Source organism: Natator depressus, chromosome 1 (assembly GCF_965152275.1).
Source record: "Natator depressus isolate rNatDep1 chromosome 1, rNatDep2.hap1, whole genome shotgun sequence".
Classification (NCBI taxonomy): Eukaryota; Metazoa; Chordata; order Testudines; family Cheloniidae; genus Natator; species Natator depressus.
Window position 1 is genome coordinate 57,130,092 of NC_134234.1, and position 20,434 is coordinate 57,150,525.

The following is a 20,434-nucleotide window of genomic DNA, read 5'->3' on the forward strand; positions in this document are numbered from 1 at the left end:
TCTCCACGTCCCTCCTCATTCCCCCATACCTGAGGAGGAGGGACGCAGTGAGCAGCAGGGACCTCCGGAGGTGGGAGTGGAGTGGAGGAGACATGGCAGGCACAGGCAGCAGCAGCAGGTGTTGGGGGTTTGGGGAAGGGGTAGGGCCACTGCAGCCCAGGTGTCTGGCGGCGGGTCGGCAGCAGTGCCAGGGAACGCTAAGGCTTCCCTGGCCTATTATACCCGCCACCCATGGGCGCTGGACTGGAACTGTTGTTTTTACTCTTGTTAAAGTCTGATCCCATTTCGTGCCAAGTGGTGTCTGGGGTTCAGCTGGAGCTGATAGAGGTGGCGATGTCATCTGGGTCCCTCTCTGGCCTAATCTAGTCAGGACATCTCTCAGGAGTAGAATGACAAAGGCCCGGGGTCCCAGGAGATGATGAGGCTTCCTTCAGTAGCCTCTGTCTTCTTATTTTCCCTCCCACCCCAAGTCTCTTTCTTTAAGGACCCAAAAAGGGAGTGGTGGGTGATATAGTCCATCCCCTCATTAATTTGTCTACAATTAGGCCTAGTTTCCAACACACCAGTTCATTAATTTCTAGACACACATTTTGTTTACCAAGGATGATCTCAGCACAGTCCTTGGGTTATAGCAATAGGCTTCTTTGTTTGGACTAATTCCATTTTTCAGTCTAGTTTTCTTGCCCTTGTTCCCATTAACATTTTTATTATAGGTTACTGTGACATCTTATGATCTTATATTCACTTATTACCATTGAACTCACAGTTAGAGTACATTTGTAGACCCAATTAGCAGAACAGGTCAAACAAACAAATTCCTGTCATTCTTCTCCTGTCATCCCATCATTCATCTGGCTTTTGCAAGCCAGTGCCATTTTCAGACTGCTGTCAGGCAATGTGGAGGCAATACTGCTGAGCACCACTATCCTGATGGTTATAAATACACATAGCAGTTGTGAGGCAAGATGGCTTTGGATGACTTGGGAAATAGCTATGGCAGTGCAACAATGATATGGGATGAGGAAGACAAAATCTAGTAGTTACTTTTTGCATGAACTTTTCCTGGAGGGCTTTACTCAGTGGACTTTTCCTTCTGGCCTTGGTCAGCTAGCACTGATTGTTGGAATAGGATAGTGATGTACAACCAGGATGACAAGCAGTGGCAGCAGAAGTTCAGGCTGACAAAGGCCACTCTCCTTGAAATCTATGTGGCACTCATGCTGGAGCTGTACACCAATATGAAAGCTCCCCATCAGTATGGAGAAGCGCATGATCATTGCTGTCTAGAAGCTCACCATTCCTGATTACTACTGGTCAGTAGCTAACCAGTTTGGTGTTGGCAGGTCAGCTATAGAGGATATTGTCATGGAGGTGTGTTCTGCTACCCCCAGTCATAAAGCTTGGCAATGCACAGAAGGATATTGATGGATTTGCATGGCTGGGGTTCCTGAATTGTATTGAGGCCAATGATGAGATCCAAGTGCCTATTCTTTGCCCCTACGACAGGCCTCGGAGTTCATCAACAAAAAGATGTATTTGTCCATGGTGCTACAAAGTCTGGTTGCTAAAAGTTTCAGCAATATTAATGTGGAGTGGTCTGGAAAGGTCCATGTTTCTGGGATCTTTAGAAACTCAGGCTTATTTTCTGCACTGAGAAGTGGAAATTTTGCTCCCATAAGACCGCTATGAACCTAATGGTCTTGGGATTCCTATCGTCCTTCAGGGGGGACCCAGCTTACCAGTGCTTCCCTGGCTTATGAAGGCTTTTCTTGGACACTTGGGTAGGAGAAAGGAGCTATTTACATATACTGTAAGTAGCTGCAGGATGTCAGTGGAAAGTGCATTTGGAAGCCTGAAGGGAAAGTGGAGCTGCCTCATGATGAGGCTGGGAGCTGCTGAACAATATCTGCCTCGTGTGATAGCTGCTTGCTGTGTTTTGTACAACATCTGTGAGAGCAATGGAGGGAGCGTCACTGATGTGTGGACCTGGAGAGGCTTTATGGACATTATGAACAGCCAGCAAAGTCTCTGCTAAATGCTGCATCTGGTCAGGGATATAGGGTCAGAGATACATTGTGCTCCTGCTTTGAGGCTAGGATTTAGTGATGAAAATATATACACTTTTATGTAAGGCTTTTATTATAGAATCATAGAAATGTAGGGCTGAAAGAGACCTTGAGAAGTCATGTAGTCCATCCCCCTGCGCTGAGGCAGGAACATGTAGACCTAGACCATCTCCGACAGGTGTTCACATAACCTGTTCTTAAAAGCCTCCAATAATGAAGATTCCACAGCCTCCCCTGGTAACCTATTCCAGAGCTTAACTATCTTTTTAGGTAGAAAGCTTTTCCTAATATGGAACCTAAATCTCCCTTGCTGCAGATTAAACCAATTACTTCTTGTCCTATCTTCAGTGGACATGGAGAAAATTGGTTGCTGTTCTCTTTATAGTAGCCCTTAACATATTTGAAGACTATCTGGTCAGCCCTCAGTCTTTTCTCAAAACTAAACATGCCCAGTTTTTTAAACTTTCCTCACTGGTCAGATTTTCTAAACCTTTCATAGTTTTTTGTTGCTCGCCTCTGGATTCTCTCCAATTTGTCCACACCTTTCTTAAAGTGTGGTGGCAAAACTGGACACAGTACTCCAGTTGAGACTGACCAGTGCTGAATAGAGTAGAATAATTATGTCCCATGTCTTTCATATAACACTCCTGTTATGGTACCACCCAGAAAGATCTTAGCCTTTTTTGCAACTGCATCACATAGTTGGTTCATATATATTCAAGTTGTGATCCACTATAACCCCCAGGTCCCTCAGCACCTAGCCAGTTATTCCCATCTTGTATTTGTGCATTTGATTTTTCTTTCTTAAGTGTAGCACTTTGCACTTGTCTCTATTGAATTTCACCATGTTGATTTCAGACCAGTTCTCCAATTGATCAAGGTCCTTTTGAATTCTAACCCTGTCCTCCAACATGCTTGCAACCCCTCCCAGTTGGTTTCACCTGCAAATGTTATAAGTATACATGCTTATCCAAGTCATTAATTTAAAATATTGAATAGTACTGGACCCAGGACTGATCCCTATGTGACCCCTCTAGGTACATCCTCACAATTTGATAGTGAACTATTTATATATACTCCTTGAGTGTGATTTTTCAACCAGTTTTGTACCCACTTTATAGTAATTTATGTAAGGCTTTACATCAGTACCAGGCAAATTAGTTAAAACAATAGTAAAGAATAAAATCGTCAGACACATAGAAGAACATAAATTGTTGGGCAAAAGTAAACATGGTTTCTGTAAAGGGAAATCATGTTTTACTAATCCAGTAGAGTTCTTTAAAGGGGTCAACAAACATGTGGATAGGGGGATCCGGTGGACATAGTGTACTTAGATTTTCAAAAAGCCTTTGACAAGGTCCCTCACCAAAGGCTTTTATGTAAATTAAGTGTTCATGGGATAAGAGGGAAGATCCTTTCATGGATTGAGGACTGGTTAAATGACAGGGAACAAAGGGTAGGAATAAATGGTAAATTTTCAGAATGGAGAGGGGTAACTAGTAGTGTTCCCCAAGTGTCAGTTCTAGGACCAATCCTATTGAACTTATTCATAAATGATCTAGAGAAAGGGGTAAACAGTGAGGTGGCAAAGATTGCAGATGATACTAAACTGCTCAAGATAGTTAAGACCAAAGCAGACTGTGAAGAACTTCAAAAAGATCTCACAAAACTAAGTGATTGGGCAACAAAATGGCAAATGAAATTTAATGTGGAAAATGTAAAGTAATGCATATCGGAAAAAAATAATCCCAACTATACATACAATGTGATGTGGGCTAATTTAGCTACAACTAATCAGGAGAAAGATCTTGGAGTCATTATGGATAGTTCTCTGAAGACGTCCACACCGTGTGCAGCAGCAGTCAAAAAAGCAAACGGGATGTTAGAAATCATTAAAAAAGGGATAGAGAATAAGATGGAGAATATTTTATTGCCCTTATATATATCCATGGTACGCCCACATCTTGAATACTGTGTACAGATGTGGTCCCCTCATCTCAAAAAAAAAAATACACAGGTATTAGAAAAAGTTCAGAAAAGGGCAACTAAAATGATTAGGGGTTTGGAGAGATTAAAGAGGCTAGGACTTTTCAGCTTGGAAAAGAGGAGACTAAGGGGGGATATGATAGAGGTATATAAAATCATGAGTGGTGTGGAGAAAGTGAATAAGGAAAAGTTATTTACTTGTTCCCATAATATAAGAACTAGGGACCACCAAATGAAATTAATGGGTAGCTGGTTTAAAACAAATAAAAGGAAGTTCTTCTTCACATAACACACAGTCAACCTGTGGAACTCCTTGCCTGAGGAGGTTGTGAAGGCTAGGACTATAACAGGGTTTAAAAGAGAACTGGATAAATTCATGGAGGTTAAGTCCATTAATGGCTATTAGCCAGGATGGATAAGGAATGGCGTCCCTAGCCTCTGTTTGTCGGAGGATGGAGATGGATGACAGGAGAGAGATCACTTGATCATTACCTGTTAGGTTCACTCCCTCTGGGGCACCTGGCATTGGCCACTGTCGGTAGACAGGATACTGGGCTGGATGGACCTTTGGTCTGACCCAGTATGGCCATTCTTATGTTCTTATGTATGTTCTTAATTTCATTTAGACCATATTTCACCAGTTTGTTTACAAGAATGTCATGTGGGAGTTGGTCAAAAGCTTTACTAAAATCTAGATACATCATATCTGCTTTCCCTCTATCCACTAGGCCAGTAACTCTGTCAAAAGAAGGAAATTAAATTAGTTTCGCATGATTTGTTCTTGAAAAATCCACGTTGGCTATTTATCAGCCCATTATCCTCTAGGTACATACAAATTGATTATTTAATAATTTGTTCCAGGTATGGAAAGTAGGTTGTGACTGGTCTATAATTCCCTGGGTCCTCTTTGTTCCCCTGTTTAAATATAGGTACCACGTTTGCCCTTCTCCAGTCCTCTGGGAACTCACCTGTCCTCCTTGAGTGCTTTCTTCAGTTATGCTTTGTGCAATGCTTTTATGCAATTTTTCAGCCAAGTTACGAATAAATAATAAACTGAGTTGTAAATAATAAAAAAAACCTTCATTGAACATACTTTACTTAAAACCAGTGGAACTGTGGCAAACATACCTGAAGTACTGAGTGCAACCATGTTTTTGCTGATAGGGTCACAAACGTGTAGGTGGGGGGTTGTGACTGTTCTTAATGTCATGTAGTATGATGAAGGAAGGGCTTGTGTGTAGTAGTTGAGGAAGTGGAGGGGTGCTCCCAGTGTGCAGTGTTCTCAAAGGGCTGCAGGATGTGGCTAAGTAGGTTGGAATGTTGGCCACAGTGTTCTCCAGCAGAGTTGTCTGTATCATTTCCAGTAGCTATGCCTGCATGTCCTTTCCTTTGTGGATGTGCTTTAGCCTTTTCCTTGTCTGCTTCTCTCTCCTATGTATCATGCTGAAGGAGATCTTCCCTTTCACTCTTCAGTCTTTTCCCTCTGCTGGCATGCAGTTTTTGAGCACTAAACTTGTCCTCCTTTATCCCCTTTCTGCGCCCCCAGAGATTTTCCAAACATTCCGACAACGATAACATTCCTGTTTGTGTAGTGTATTGAATGCTAGGAGAGCAGAGAAAGAGCACAAGTCGTTCTAGTTTATCTGTGCCAACAATGATAAAATGTTGCTTTTTCCTTTATTTCATGATGCCGTTCCCTTAGCCTTTTCCCAGCGAGCTTCGAGATGGTAAGACTTTTCCAATTTAGTTCTCCTTTGTTTGGAACCCCTGTACAGGTGCTGGATTGATGGTGGGTAAGAAGCAGCAGGAGGGGCCACACTAGTAATTGCATTTGCATCTCTGCAGGCTGTCCTTACAGTGGAGGATGTTATCCTGAGGTATATCCGTAAAAGGCAGAGAAGGATCTTGTTCACAATGGTAAGGGGCAAACCAGGAAGTTATGCTGTGCCGTTATTTACCGGCATGGTTCCCCCACCCAGACCAGATGGTGCAGGAGTGGAAGGGCAGCCCCAAGAAAGCTGCATTGTCTGGCAGTGTGCCTTTCAATATAGAGCACTATTTCTACCTTAAGTTCTCTCTAATAACACTAGCAGATCAGCACAACGTTCACGGCAAAATAAACAGACTTTTGGAATAACTGTTCTGAACCCAAATGGTTAACTATTGCTGAGGCTGTGATTAAAAATAGCTGTGAATGCCTTATAATCTCTGTGCACTTTGAACTGTCTCTAGCCTAATTTGAGCAATTTACCTCCTAAAATGTAAACGTAGGTAAAAGCACAGAGCATTGATAAACTGTCTGCTAAAGTGCTCCTTCTCTAACTGTTGCTACAGTAAACATACCTGCCATGCAGTGGGGGAAGGGCATTAAGCAGCATAGGAAGGGAGAGGTGTGGGAGGGGGCTGGCTCATTTGGTCAATGATTGTGGGATTCAGTATTTCAGAGAAATTAATGGATTAGAACTTGAATACTCCAGCCCAGGCACTGTTTTGAGCACACTGGGGGGATGGGAACGGGATACAATAAAAGCTGAGTAGGCAGAGGGGGACTCCTAACTTTCATCTGTGTAACATTCCCCACAGCTGAAGAGCTCTGTATAGCTCAAAAGTTTCTCTCTCTCACCAATGGAAGCTGGGTCACTAAAAGATAATACCTGTCACACACCTTATCTGCATAACATGGCAGTGATCAGATCAAAGCTGTTGTTTAAATCCCCCTATATGGTTGTATTATAGAATAGCACATATTACTTACTGGAAGAGGTTCTCTTCCAAGCACTGTCAGGCTGGGTCTCGGCTTGGGATATGGGGGCCATCTCTGGCTCTGGCCCTGGCCCTGGCCCTGGCCTGGGATTTTGCGTGCTGAAGAAATCCTGGCTGTCCAGGGCAATTTATTTTTGCTTGGGGTCCCATTCAGGGACTATGGTTGGCTGGTGGGTCTTTGGTGCTGTCCAACATATGCCAGGGTTTGGTGTGTGGGGGATCTCCTTGACAAAAATGCAATCTAGTGCCTCATAGAAGGCACAGCTAGTGCGACTGTTGCTAGTGCCTTGTTGATGTGTCTGGCATGTTTATAATCCTACCAGAGCTCTTTTGCTTTGTTGTGGCAATGGGGTGTGTCCAAGGAGTGCCATCTCTCCCTTTGCTTTGCTAGCTGCTCAGATGTCTTGGCATTCCGATGACTGCTGGAAAATGGGACCGGACATGTTCCCATCCCCAGAGGCCAGCAAAGTCCAGTACTTCCCTATAGGTCCTGGTGGAAGCACAGGGCCTGACTACTATAGTATCTGACTCTGAGTGTGTGAACTGATTATGAGCTGGAATCACAAAGAGCCACACCAGGCTGTGTGCCAGTATTTAAACAGGGAGGTGAGAGCTGGTCAAGATGACCCTGGAACAGTCTCTGCCACAAAGGTAAACAGACAGGCCAACCCAGGTGTGCAGTGTGGGATGGCAGTGGGATGATTGCTAGAAGCAGAACAGTTAATTCGGAATGAGGCTGCATCATTCCAATATATATCTAATCTGTTTCTAAAATAGATTAATTTAGAGATACCAGATACTTTGAAAAAAGCACTTGTGTGTGTAGACATAGAGCAGCTTATCCTGAAAATACTTTCCTGCGTAGATGAGCCTAATTATTTTGGAATAAAATCACTTTTATTCTGGAATAGAGGGTCCTCATGGGGAGCTGTTGTAGATTCGTTATTCTGGAATAACTGCTGGTCAATTTCTCCATGTAGGCAAGCCCTTAGATTGTATTTGAAATTGAGAGCAAGGTGTGGGCAATCTTGTTTCCAGATCCTTATATAAGCTCCTAAAAGGTCAGAACTTGATGTAATAAACTTATCTTTCCAGAAATCTAGTTGTAATTTGAGTATCAATGGGGATTTGATGCCTCAGGGCATTGCTAATGAGTTATAGCAGGGGTTCCCAACCCCCCCCAAAGACCACTTGGCATTTAAGTGTCCCAGACACTTTTCATTTCCAGTACTACTGGAATGCTCCCATCAGCATGAGAACAGCCCAGTCAGCATGACCTTTCATGCACAGTGCAAGAGGTCACACTGTATGGAGGATGCAATTTTGAGAACTGGCTTCACTTCTGCCCAGTTTCAGGAGGGATTAAAAAGTTATTTCCATCTAATGAATGTTTGGTAGCTTCTATATGAGTTTGGTTAGTCCCAATTCTAGATCCCAAGTCAAACTGACCACTATGCTTTGCACTAGACTGTAAAACCTTTCAGAGCAGGGACCATCTCTTACTATGCATTTGTACAGTGCCTAGCACAATGGGGCCCAGATCTGGGTTGGGCTCCCTGGTGTGAGAGCTCCTTTAGCTGGGGCCAAAATCACCTTACTCACTATAAACCTGGAACGTTGGCAACAATTCTCACCTGCACGTTGGTGGTTGGCATGGGAAACTCAAAAATCAAAGAACATTTTAAAAGAAAATCTTATTATTTTGGGGCTAATCCTCTGATTTTTTAACTTTTGGAGCTGACAATCCAGTTAGCTCTCCAGCCAGAGAAAGAGATTCCTTCCCAAAACCCCCTACAGAGCCAGGCTCCATCTGCCTACCCACACCTGAAACCCATTTAGAAAGGCCTATTCCGTGGCATGGCTACACTACCATTGCCATGAGAGCTCCATATAGTAAATGCCCCCACACCCCAATCCTCACTCCTGAGGGAATATTTGGCAGAAATTCTACAAGGTGAACCACTGAAGTAGCTTTGGCTTAGTCAATATCCATCAGGTTTTATCACAGGAGGGCAGAATTTGCCCCTAAGTCTATTTTGTAAAAATTAACTTGTGAACAAGTAATTAATAAACACTTCCTTTTTGCCCCAGCAAAAATAAACAGAAAGCTAGCATTTCTCCTACAAGAATGTTATTTGTATTTCCAGGTCCTTATCCTGAACTTTTCAGTCGTGGCAAAGAGACTAATCAGTGATTTGTGTTCTCCTATCTATGTACACAAGACACACAGCTGAAAGTTGTTTGGCATGCTGGAGTTAAGTAGACCATAGTTTAGTCTAACATATGCAGCCTTATGTAATTCATCACTGCATCCGATGAAGTGAGCTGTAGCTCACGAAAGCTTATGCTCAAATAAATTTGTTAGTCTCTAAGGTGCCACAAGTCCTCCTTTTCTTTTTGTGGATACAGACTAACAGGGCTGCTACTCTGAAACCTTATGTAACTGAAGCCCCCTCAATGGATTGAGGGAGAGGACAACAAGCTCATCCTCCTTCCTGTATAGCTTGGTGAATATCACAAGCACTCACTAAAAAACTGTCCATGATGCATACTGTCCAAATATACCCATTCTCAACCATTTTAATTTAAATGACTTCTCTCCACATTCATTAATCTGAGTCTCATAGTCTACCCTTGTGCCAGCCTTCTGCATTCTTCACACCACAGGCAGGAAATCAAACAGCACTTTTTTTTTTTTATCAGAGGGTAGCTGTGTTAGTCTGTATCCACAAAAACGAGGAGTCCGGTGGCACCTTAAACACTAACAGAGTTATTTGGGCATAAGCTTTCGTGGGTAAAAAACCCCACATCTTCAGCTGTATCTTAAGACGTGGGTTTTTTTACTCCTCGTAGCTTTTTTTTTTGTATAGTGGACTGGCTAGCAGAAACAGGAGAATCTTTATTCTCCACTTGTAACTGCCTCGTGATGCTCTAGCTGCTTTATTAGTCGCAGCGGTCTTTACCTAAATACAGTCCACTTCAGGTTAGTATTAGCAACATCATGCGACTGGTGTAAAGTTGTCCCTTTCAACGTGAAAGAAGCTTTTTTACAAGTCTATAGGCAAATATCCCTCTTAGGAAGGTTATCTTTGAAGATGCCTTTTTCATTACAGGATTTTCTGTTAGACTTTTCCTCATAGGATAGCTGTAATTAGGGGATTTATTTTTTTCTCATCTTCAGAAACTATGCAGGTCTTGATACCCCACTGAGTTTTACTTTACGTACTATAGTAAAGTGTCTCACTGCTGTAACTATAACTTTTGAAAAACATTCTATTTCAAATTTAGGGACAATGGTTTCCAACAGAACCTCTCTCCCCTTCTTGAGGAGCACAGCCAATGCCCCGGTTGGTCACCGTAGGGTTATGGAATGGTACCTAGCCACACACAATAAGTTAACTTGCAATGGAGTTTCTGTTTACAGCTGCATTTTCAATTTGCTGTAAAATCCAGATGGCATAGACAGGCTACCTTGAAGAAGTATGTGTAGTATCAGGAGCTGGGGAACAGTGTGTGATGCAAATTTGGGGTCATTCAGTCAAGGGACTACCGAGATAGAGCAGGTCCCACAAATGACCCGTTTTTAAATCACCAGATTCTTATGACATTTTTTGTGCAGAGTTTAAGAGCAAACTGTGGCAAGAATTCACACAACACTGAAAACCCTGAACTTCCCCTGGACCAGGAACAGTTTCCTGCAAAAAGAACAGGAGTACTTGTGGCACCTTAGAGACTAACAAATTTATTTGAGCATAAGCTTTCGTGGACTACAGCCCACTTCATCAGATGCATAGAATGGAACATATAGTAAGAAGACACACACACACACACACACACACAGATAAGTTGGAAGTTGCCACACAAACTGTGAGAGGCTAATTAATTAAGATGAGCTATTATCAGCAGGAGAAAAAAACTTTTGTAGTCATAATCAAGATGGCCCATTTAGACAGTTGCCAAGAAAGTGTGAGGATACAGAAAATAACGGAATGGCACTAGCGGTCACCTTCAGCCCCCAACTAAAACCTCTCCAGCGCATCAAAGATTTACAACCTATCCTGAAAAATGATCCCTCACTCTCACAGATCTTGGGAGACAGACCAGTCCTCGCTTACAGACAGCCCCACACCTGAAGCAAATACTCTCCAGCAACCACACACCACACAACAAAAAACTCTAACCCAGGAACCTATCCTTGCACAAAGCCCGATGCCAACTCTGTCCACATATTTATTCAAGTGACACCATCATAGGACCTAGTCACATTAGCCACGCCATCAGGTGCTCGTTCACCTGCACATCTACCAACGTGATATATGCCATCACGTGCCAGCAATGCCCCTCTGCCATGTACATTGGCCAAACCGGACAGTCTCAAGGCAAAAGAATAAATGGACACAAATCTGACAACAGGAATCATAACATTCAAAAACCGGTAGGAGAACGCTTCAACCTCTCTGGCCACTCAGTAACAGACTTAAAGGTGGCAGTTTTGCAACACAAAGCTTCAAAACCAGACTCCAACGAGAAACTGCTGAGCCTGAATTAATATGCAAACTAGACACAATTAACTTGGGTTTGAATAGAGACTGGGAGTGGCTGGGTCATTACACATATTGAATCTATTTCCCCATGTTAAGTATCCTCACACCTTTTTGTGAACTGTCTAAATGGGCCATCTTGATTATCACTACAAAAGCTTTTCTCTCCTGCTGATAATAGCTCATCTTAAATAATTAGCCTCTCACAGTTCGTATGGCAACTTCCAACTTATCTGTATGTGTATATCTATCTTCTAACTATATGTTCCATTCTATGCATCCGATGAAGTGGGCTGTAGCCCACGAAAGCTTACGCTCTAATAAATTTGTTAGTCTCTAAGATGCCACAAGTATTCCTGTTCTTTTTGCGGATACAGACTAACACGGCTGCTACTCTAAAGCTTCCTGCAAGTCATTAGTTGAAAATTATTACATATATTGTTGTGCTCTACAGCAACAAGCAGTTCTGGCTCAAAGGCATGTGGTGCTGAGAGCTGACTCAGAGCTAAAGTACTCAGACCATAAGTTATTCCCTCACAAAATTCCCTGATGCCTAAGGGAAGGTGCATAGGCCTGGCTTGTTTCATACTTATGACTCATAATAGACTACAGCTTGTACGAAATAAGCTGTAGAAGATGCTACAAGCAGTCAAACACAGCAGATCTTTCCATATTTTCTCCAGGGGTCAAGTTCCAATCAATTAAAAATAAAAAAAACCCAAAGGACTGAGGCTGCTGTATAAACATTGCTTTACGTCTTATTAGCTACAGTGCCACTCACTTCCATTTTTGAATGAGAAAAAACAAGCCCAAAGCAAAGAAATAGCCTAGGTACAGTTTTATGCTTTTGCTTATGACAAACACATTTCTTCTGCTACAGACGAAAAAGCAAGCAGTGGCACATTTAAAAATAATCAGATTCACACATCTCATCAGCACAGGCCCCTTACTTGGAAGGGATTAAATTAGTCTAGCGCACAGGCTTGTATGAGTCCACTGGAGAATTGTAATTCTGCTGCACAAAGTATAGTCCTTTCTTTCAAGTGAATTTCAAATTTACATGGATGTGGGGGTAGTTGTAAACATTTTTCTATAATATTTTTTTCCTGCACTTCTGAACCCCACACTGACAGGAGATCTCTGTCTCTGGCATGCTTCCAGCTTCATAACCATAATCCCATGTGAGTTCGGTTCCAGCTTTCACATGCCTAGGAAACAAAAACACTGTCAGTTAATATGTTTATTAACTGAATCTATCTCTGTACTGTGTTTGCAATTTGCCACCAACTACTTGCAGAGGGTTCCTGAAATAGTGGGGTGAAGGGAGGGTGGCACAGAGAGAGCTGTGAGGGGTGCAGGTAGGAAATGAAGGAATGCAACCAGGAGCCCCTGCTGTGTGCAATGTGCTCTGCCTCAGAAGCAACAGAGTGTGCAACCCCCTTGTGAATGTTCTATTAGAAAAACCTAGGATGTGCTCAGACTTTTATCAGGTCCTGGGATCTGGGTTGCAGAGGTCAAACACAACTCTCTCTGATGTCTACATAAATTCAGCTAAAAATCCATAAGTGTCTGAATGGCAGTAGAAGTAGTCTAGTCTCACTAACTACAGCGTACCATCAATCAAACCCTGGAATACCATACACTGGATATGGAGAGTGTCATGTCTACACGGCAGAAAAAAAAAAATCCGCGGCTGGCCCATGCCAGCCGACTCGGGCTTGCAGGGCTGTTCATTGCTGTGTAGATTTCCGGGCTCGGGTGGGAACCCGAGCTCTGGGACCCTCTCACTCCACGCCCGTTAGTATACACAGCAATGAAATAGCCGCACAGCCCCAACCCCAGTCGGCTGGCACGGGCCTTCCGTGAATTTTTCTTTGCTGTGTAACCATAGCCTTCGTGGCCTGCAAGAATTCCTGGAGGATAGGTTTTAATGGAACCACATTAGCTCTCTGCAATGATTCTGTCTAAGGACTGCAAGACCTAGGGTAATGGCAAGTTCCTCATGCTCTCTCTCTGAGCCAACCCACTAGGAAAATATACTAAAAGGAACAATTATTTTTTGTGCAGTGAATAGAATGCTTATAAATGATTGCCAATGGACAGTTCTGAAGACAAGGCCCATACTTCCACCGAACAGGTATAGCACTGGAAGCCACAAGGCAAGCTTTCCCCATATAACACTAGAGAAAAATCTCTCTTGTGGTGACGACGTAGTTTAGTCCCCTTACCCATTCAGGCCTTGGTCTCTGACAAGATCAATAAGAATGTGGTTTTTGTCATTGGGACACTTGTCTACTGGAAAATAATGTGATACTTTTCTAACAGTTTTGCTTTGAATGAACATTAAAAAAAAAAGATAGTTCCAACCTGTTTGTGAAGAATGCCACCCAAGGGAAATTTCTGTTGTGCGTCTCTACAAAAACACTCTGTACAAAGAGATTTGGGCAGCAGCTATGCTGTGAAACAAAATAATAGATTTAAAATTAATCAGTAGGATGCTCAGTCTCTGGCTGTAGAATGTTTATATGTTTTTTACCCCAAACATTTGTAACATACTTAAAAAAAAGAGAAAAGACAGCCCTCTTGCCACTCTTTCACCACCCACATTTAGCATGCAGCAGTTTTTGCTATAATTAGGTCGCCTGGAGGGAAGGACTATCTCCAGCATTTCTAAAATAACAATTTTTTGTCTCGAATAATAAAGTTCTTTTGTCAATCTGCACTTAAATAGTTTATGGTGAGATTTTTGTCTCTTAATTTGACACAGGAACAAAAGTCATCACCATCAATAATAAATTAAAGATGCTACGCTGTCAGATAAGAGAGCAATCTTTGGGAGCACAGGCATGAATAAAACAATTCTAAGCATGTGGAAATTGCCAGGCAGAGGTGAGGAGTGCTTACAGTTAGGGAGGGTTGGCAGGGTTTGATTTACGTAGTTAGGTACCAGTAAATATTGATTTCACCTAACACACAGAAATGGACGAAAAAACATCCGTCAATGGCAGCCTCTCTCAAGATCAGTGCCTGCAGGAATCCAGTGTCACTGGCCCCGTGGCCATGCAGGGAGCCGTTTGCAGCTCTACTGTCACGGCCCGGAGTACAGGGCCATCCTCGGGCAGGAGCCATTCAGCAGCGGGGAGGCCTCCTCGCAGCCCAGGCCAGGGGTCTTTGCTCTGCCCCAGCAGGACCGCAGCCTGCACCTGCAAGTATCAAGTGTCACTGGCTCTGCAGCTGTGCTGGGAGTCCTCTGCAGCTTCGCTGTCATTCACTCACTCATCCTGCTCCTCGCAGCCCTGGCCTGGGGCTGGGCCAGGACCACAGCCTCCCCGGCTCCTTGTGCCTTGGCATCTCAGGCCCCTCACCTGCACAGGCAGCCCCCTGCTGCCCTGCTATCAGCGCTGCACTAACCCCAACCCCTCAATTTCTCACAACTGAAAATTAAAATGGTTAAAAATGGGAAAAAATGCTTAAATAAAAATTGATATTAATCATCAAAATTACAAAAAAATAAAGTTCAAATTCTGCCAAGCCCAGTTGGACACACACACAGGTGTATGCACATGGACAGTCATGTGACAGGTTATCATTATCTCTGTTCTACATTAAGGAGCATAATGTCAACATTTGTGCAGATTTTGGCTTGACATACCTATAAATGCCCATGGGAAAAACAAGGCCAGTCTTATGCGTGTGCAGATGAGAGTTTCTAGTACTCATATCGCTGGGAGCATTTTGAAAATTCAATCAATTGAATTAAATCAATTGGCAGATTTATTGGGTATATACCCGGATAATGTGGATATCTACACAGCACTGCCTAGAACAGCCAGGTCCCCTCTCAGCATGTGCTAGGTTGAGTGTGAAACCTGGGAAGGATTCTTTAGTAGACAGTTTTTACATGTGTACAGGTCAGGAGTAAGGATAGAAATTTCACCCAGCATTATGTAACATATCCCTGAACTGACACAAACGACAGTTTACAATGGCCTCGGAATATGAATGGGGCTGAAAGGAGACCCGCAATCTAGTCAAGCATCCAGCCCACGCTCTGATCCAGTGTAGCACCCAGTGGCAAGGCCATTCAACATGCAGCAAGGAAACAGAGAATCCTCATAATCTAGGGCTATTTGATTTCCTGCCCAAAAATAAAAACACACACTACTCATCCTGGGAGAAGAGAAGAGTCGAATTTTGAAAAACTCATTAATACTTTTCGTTTGTGCAAATAAGCAAATTTAAAAAAAATTAAAGTGATTTAACAGCACACACATTTACCAGTGATTACTTACATTAAGAAATCGGCCCACATTTCCTTCTTTTGTGGCATCCAATAAATAAATATTTTCTTTATTAGAATTCTTCAGAGGGGTCTCATCACCTTCTGCCTCCTCATTACAGAGTGGATCTTGGGTGTATCTCCTATTTTTTTCCTCTTTGAAGTCGTCTCTTTGGAGTAGGCCCATGGACTGTTTCATAGCATGTGCATCATCCAGCCTGGCTGATTTACCACCTCTTGCATCTTCTGGAGATGGCCTTCTTTCTTTAGATTTTGCAGTATCTGTGATGCTTGGCTCAGACTGCATGGCCTCCTCTTGTTCTCCTAGCTTTTCCTGCAGTTTGGGTTCTGTCAACAGAAATTTCAAGAGATCAAAACAACACATTATTTGTTTGCACCAACTGAAAATGACTCAGCAATGATAATAAGGGTAACATTGCAAACTTAAATGCATTTGGCTTATTTGACCCTAAATGCCCACCCACTCCTGAACTGGCTTATTTCCTCTGGTATGTATGGATCTCAAATGATTCCTTGTCACCTTCAGAAGTATAACAGAAGCTCTGCCCCATCCATACCTCACCTCTACTGGTTCCCTAAAGCCCCACTAGCACTCTGCACTGATAATTCAGCTCAATTTCTTGCTTCCCATGTCATTTCCCATAAATGCCTATGCTTCCCCCTCAGTGCCTGGAACAGCCCCCCCAAACCTTGTGCATGATCCAGTCTCTCCCCGCACTCCTATTTCATATCCTTTCTCAGAACTCACTTCTTCCAGCTGGTATTTTAATGTCAATCTCCACCTGCATTCTGCACAGCATCCCAAATTTTAATAAGGCGTTAATAAGATGCATATTCAACAGTATATGTTTCCCAGGATCTTTTACAGCTGTGCCCTTCTTTCTCCCATATCGCCCTGCCCCTCTTTGCTTATTGCTAACCATTGCTGTGTCAGCCTAATAAAATAGCCCAATTCTGCCCTTCGCCCCCCCAAACTTCCACTGGAGACAGCAGAAGTACAGGATGCTTACCACCTTTCCAGGAGTGCTCAGCTCTTACAGGATCAGGCCATTACACTGTAGACTACTCAGGGCAGGGAACCTTTATTTCTTTTTAAATTCTGAGTCTTTAAGCACTATCTACACCTATGGTGTAATAAATAATAATCTGAGTGGCTGCTAAGGCTTGTTGGTAGGACACACTAAGTGCTACACAGATAATGCCACTGTAGTTAGAGATATGGCATTTGAACAGGTTTGCACACATTCAAAGACTGTTTTCTACAGTGCAACTGTATCGCTTGACTGGGCACAAGCGTGCTAACCAGTGTAATATTTATAGCTCTGCAAACCTACTTTCCTTTTCTTTTTTGGTTCCAGTGGTTAGTTTTGTTTTGGTTGACGGCTGGGGCTGAGAACTATCATCTTCATCCGAGCTGGCATCGTGCACCAGTGTAGCGACTCCCTTAAAAGAAATAAGGTTGTGAGGTACTGTGTTCTATGTATCTCTGCATCAAGAGCCAAAGACAACTGGGCTTAAAGGCCCTGGAGTTCAAGTTTCAAATCTACTGTAATCTGTTGTTTTGACTGAGTGAGTTTTAACAGGCTAAATTCCAAGCCTAGACATCATAATTCAGAATTATCCAGACAAGCCTCCCAGAACACAGGCCCCAATGCAGCAAAATACTTAAGAATGGGTTTCACTTTAACTCCCACTCATATCAATAGGTTTTAAGCATGTATTTAAGCATGTGCTTAAGTGTTTTGCTGAATCAGGGCGTAAGCTAGCTCTGTATGCAGAGCTAACTGAAATGGACTGGGTCAGCAAGATTCCTCCCCTTTCATTACAAACCAGTGACTAATCATGGGACTTCCAATACTGTCTGTTTCTGGTATGAAGCTCTCATCCATGTTGCCTGAATCAGCTGTGAAGCTAATCACTCACTGATACTAGCATGGCCAACTCATGTGCGACCAGCACCTCCTCTTGTGCATGTGTCCTGAGCGAATACTTCCTGCCGCTCCATATTAGACCATGTGGCAGATCAAATTCTCCAGTCTGCGCTGCAGCAGCAGAGCATAAGGCCCTGACCACTAGTGCAGCAAGGGATGCTGCAGCTTTGAGTTTGGCTCCCAAAAGTGTTTATCTTTTCCTCTCCTATTTCATCAGTTAGGCGGGACATGGAAGATGTTGCAGTTGCAGGGAGGAGAGACAGTTGCTTACAATTTGAGGGAGTGTTGTTTCCTGGAGACAGTCCTGGGGGCTGCGTATATGTGAAGGGAAGGGAAGGGAAGTGAGGAGGCTGTGCTAGTCTCAGAGACAGCTCAAGGAGCACATACCGTGCACATGCTGGCAGGGAGACGGGGGAAGGGATGGGGCCAGTGCCAGCAGCAGGCGGGGCTGTATCGCAGAAGTCCCATGATAGATGCAAATAAAAAAGGTTGTTTAAAAAAAGTCTTGCCGTGTGTACTGATATAAGGTCATAAATAACTGCCTTCCCACTTCACTGAATATGTATAATTTTGAATACAATCTGTTATTTGGCATTTTTACCAGTTTTAGCCGGCGAGTCTGAAGAATAGCAGTTCTGGTTTTAGGCCTAATGGCTGGGCTTCTCAGATTCCTTGGATTATATCCATATTTCTGAACCCTGCACAGAGATGGCAAAAGGATTTTATGAAAAACTAAAGACTGATAAAAGAACTCTTGCAACACCTGTTTCGCTAATGTTTTCCAGTTTGTACAGAACAGACTGCAAAGCCTGCAGTCGATACTTAGTAGAAATCTTGTGGCAGTTTTGCCTCAGCAGAGACTGCAGGATTTGGCCTCACTGATACTCTTAAAAGGCGGTCCATCATACGCTGTTCATGCTTTACCATTAAAGGAGACAGAGTTGCTTGTATATCCCACAGACATTTTAAAAACAAACTGAATCAGTTCTTCCTTAATGTTCCTGTCAAGAGCCAAATTCTATCTGTTCATCCATCTAGGTTCTTGTACCATGCTCATCACTGAAGTAAGAGTATCTACATTCAGGGTTCTGGGTTTTCCGTGCTATAGCTGTTAACACCTCAAACTGGAAGGCACAATTTGCAAGGAGAGAGACTGTAAACATACCACTGAAACAAACAAAATCCTATAAAGACTAAAAGAACCTTAACTCCCTGTGATGCGGTGTTCACCCCACACTTGCCCTGAAAGGGTTACTGCAGACTAAGAAGGGGGCTAATTAACCCAACAGGCCATGGCTGAGAGGAGTCAGGTGGCCAAGTAATCCCCTGACAGAGTGAGGGAGCCCAGTGAGGAGGAAGGAGCTGGGCTGGGGCTATAAAGGCAGGCTGGAAATTGGTAGCAGAAAGGGGCTGCTGGGAAAGTCTGCAGTCACTCTCTGGGAGGAGAGGTGTGTTTGGGCTGGCCAACCCACAGAGGGAGGAGGCCAGGAAGGTAAGACAGGGATCAGGGAAAGGCAGTAAGGTCTAGAAGGGAACAGACCTTGTCTGCTGACTAAAGGGTCCCTGAATTGGAGCCCAGAATAGAAGGTGGGCCCAGGTTCCCCTGCCAGCCACTGAGGGAGAAGCACTACAAGACAGTGAATGGGATGACTGCCTAGGACTGCTGGCAAGGAAAGACTTTCCAACCCAAAAGGGGAACCATTTGGTGACCTGGCCGGAGGGCCAAGTCACAAAGAGGCGGCAGTAGTTTGTGGAGCGAGAGAGGGGCTGCAGACTGGCAGAGACAGACAGAGGGATGGCTAGCAACCATGGGAAGGGGTGCTGACCTGATCAGTTTTTCCCTGGAGTGACCAGGAGGAGGCGCCATCCTAGCAGTGAGTGGAGCACCCTGGCACACCCTCTTAACAGAAGGGAAAGGTAGGATATGACCCTTAGAAATTAAACTTTTTATTCAAAGTCAGCTTTGGTTTAATATTATGAGCCATTTACATTGCAGTAGCATCTACAGGCATCAGCCAGGATGGAGCTGTACTGTGCTAGTCACCTGTAGGATCATGCAGTAAGTGACCGTCCCTGCTCCAGAAATCTTATCTACAAAATTAATATAACCCTACCCCCATATAGAGGTCATGATTTTTCCTGTGCTACAGATGGAGGCAAAAAATATTATCCTTTTAGATTTCTTTAAGATTGCGGTACCTATATTAAGTTCAGAAGCTGAAGTGATACAACATATGCAGTGACACGACACTGGTATGTGGATTACAGTCTATTTGTCCTGTACAACACAACCTGTATTCATGACCCCATGCCAATCATGTTAACATTCTCTCGTGATCTTTGGTCTGATGGTTTATTTTTTATTTTTGAAAGATTACAAAAAAAAGTGCTCCCTGCCGGTAGGAATTTAACACAGGAGTTTGAATCTTTCTTCTTCTAAATACTGGAAATAATCAAGTAAAATCTAGCATAATGGTGCAGTAAATATAGCTTAAAAATGGTGTTTCCTGTATCTTATATTATGTATAATATTAGTAAAATTTGGCTAATCACTGATAACTATATAATTTATACAGTGATTCATTCCAAATAGGATTAGGTTTCAGTGGTGCTGAAAATGCAAGTCTGAATATGGACAATTGGCTTGGTTTATGGAAACGAGCGTGTGTCAGCTTTGCTATCAATTTCATAGTTATAGTTTGTGAATACAAAAAATATGTATCTGAATCACTTGTGATTTGCTCCAGCCTACCTCAGAGACCTCCTCTCTCTACTCCCCTCTCTGACTCTCCACAGTCTTGACCATGTTACTGCAAAAGCCTTCTCTCCTACAGCTCCTGAAATTTG

The 20,434-nt window shown here is 43.2% G+C and overlaps 1 protein-coding gene across 1 annotated transcript in view; it reads right to left on the minus strand.

Annotated features, from left to right (window-relative positions):
- The window catches only part of SETDB2 (SET domain bifurcated histone lysine methyltransferase 2), a 97,961-nt gene that overhangs the window by 43,822 nt on the left and 33,705 nt on the right, over nucleotides 1–20,434 (minus strand). Inside the window, exons 12-15 of the mRNA XM_074960670.1 lie at nucleotides 18,189–18,285; nucleotides 16,991–17,099; nucleotides 15,649–15,983; nucleotides 14,384–14,559 (exon numbers count right to left, since the gene is read on the minus strand). Coding sequence (XP_074816771.1) covers nucleotides 14,384–14,559; nucleotides 15,649–15,983; nucleotides 16,991–17,099; nucleotides 18,189–18,285 — 717 coding nt within the window. The remainder of the gene's footprint in view (nucleotides 1–14,383; nucleotides 14,560–15,648; nucleotides 15,984–16,990; nucleotides 17,100–18,188; nucleotides 18,286–20,434) is intronic.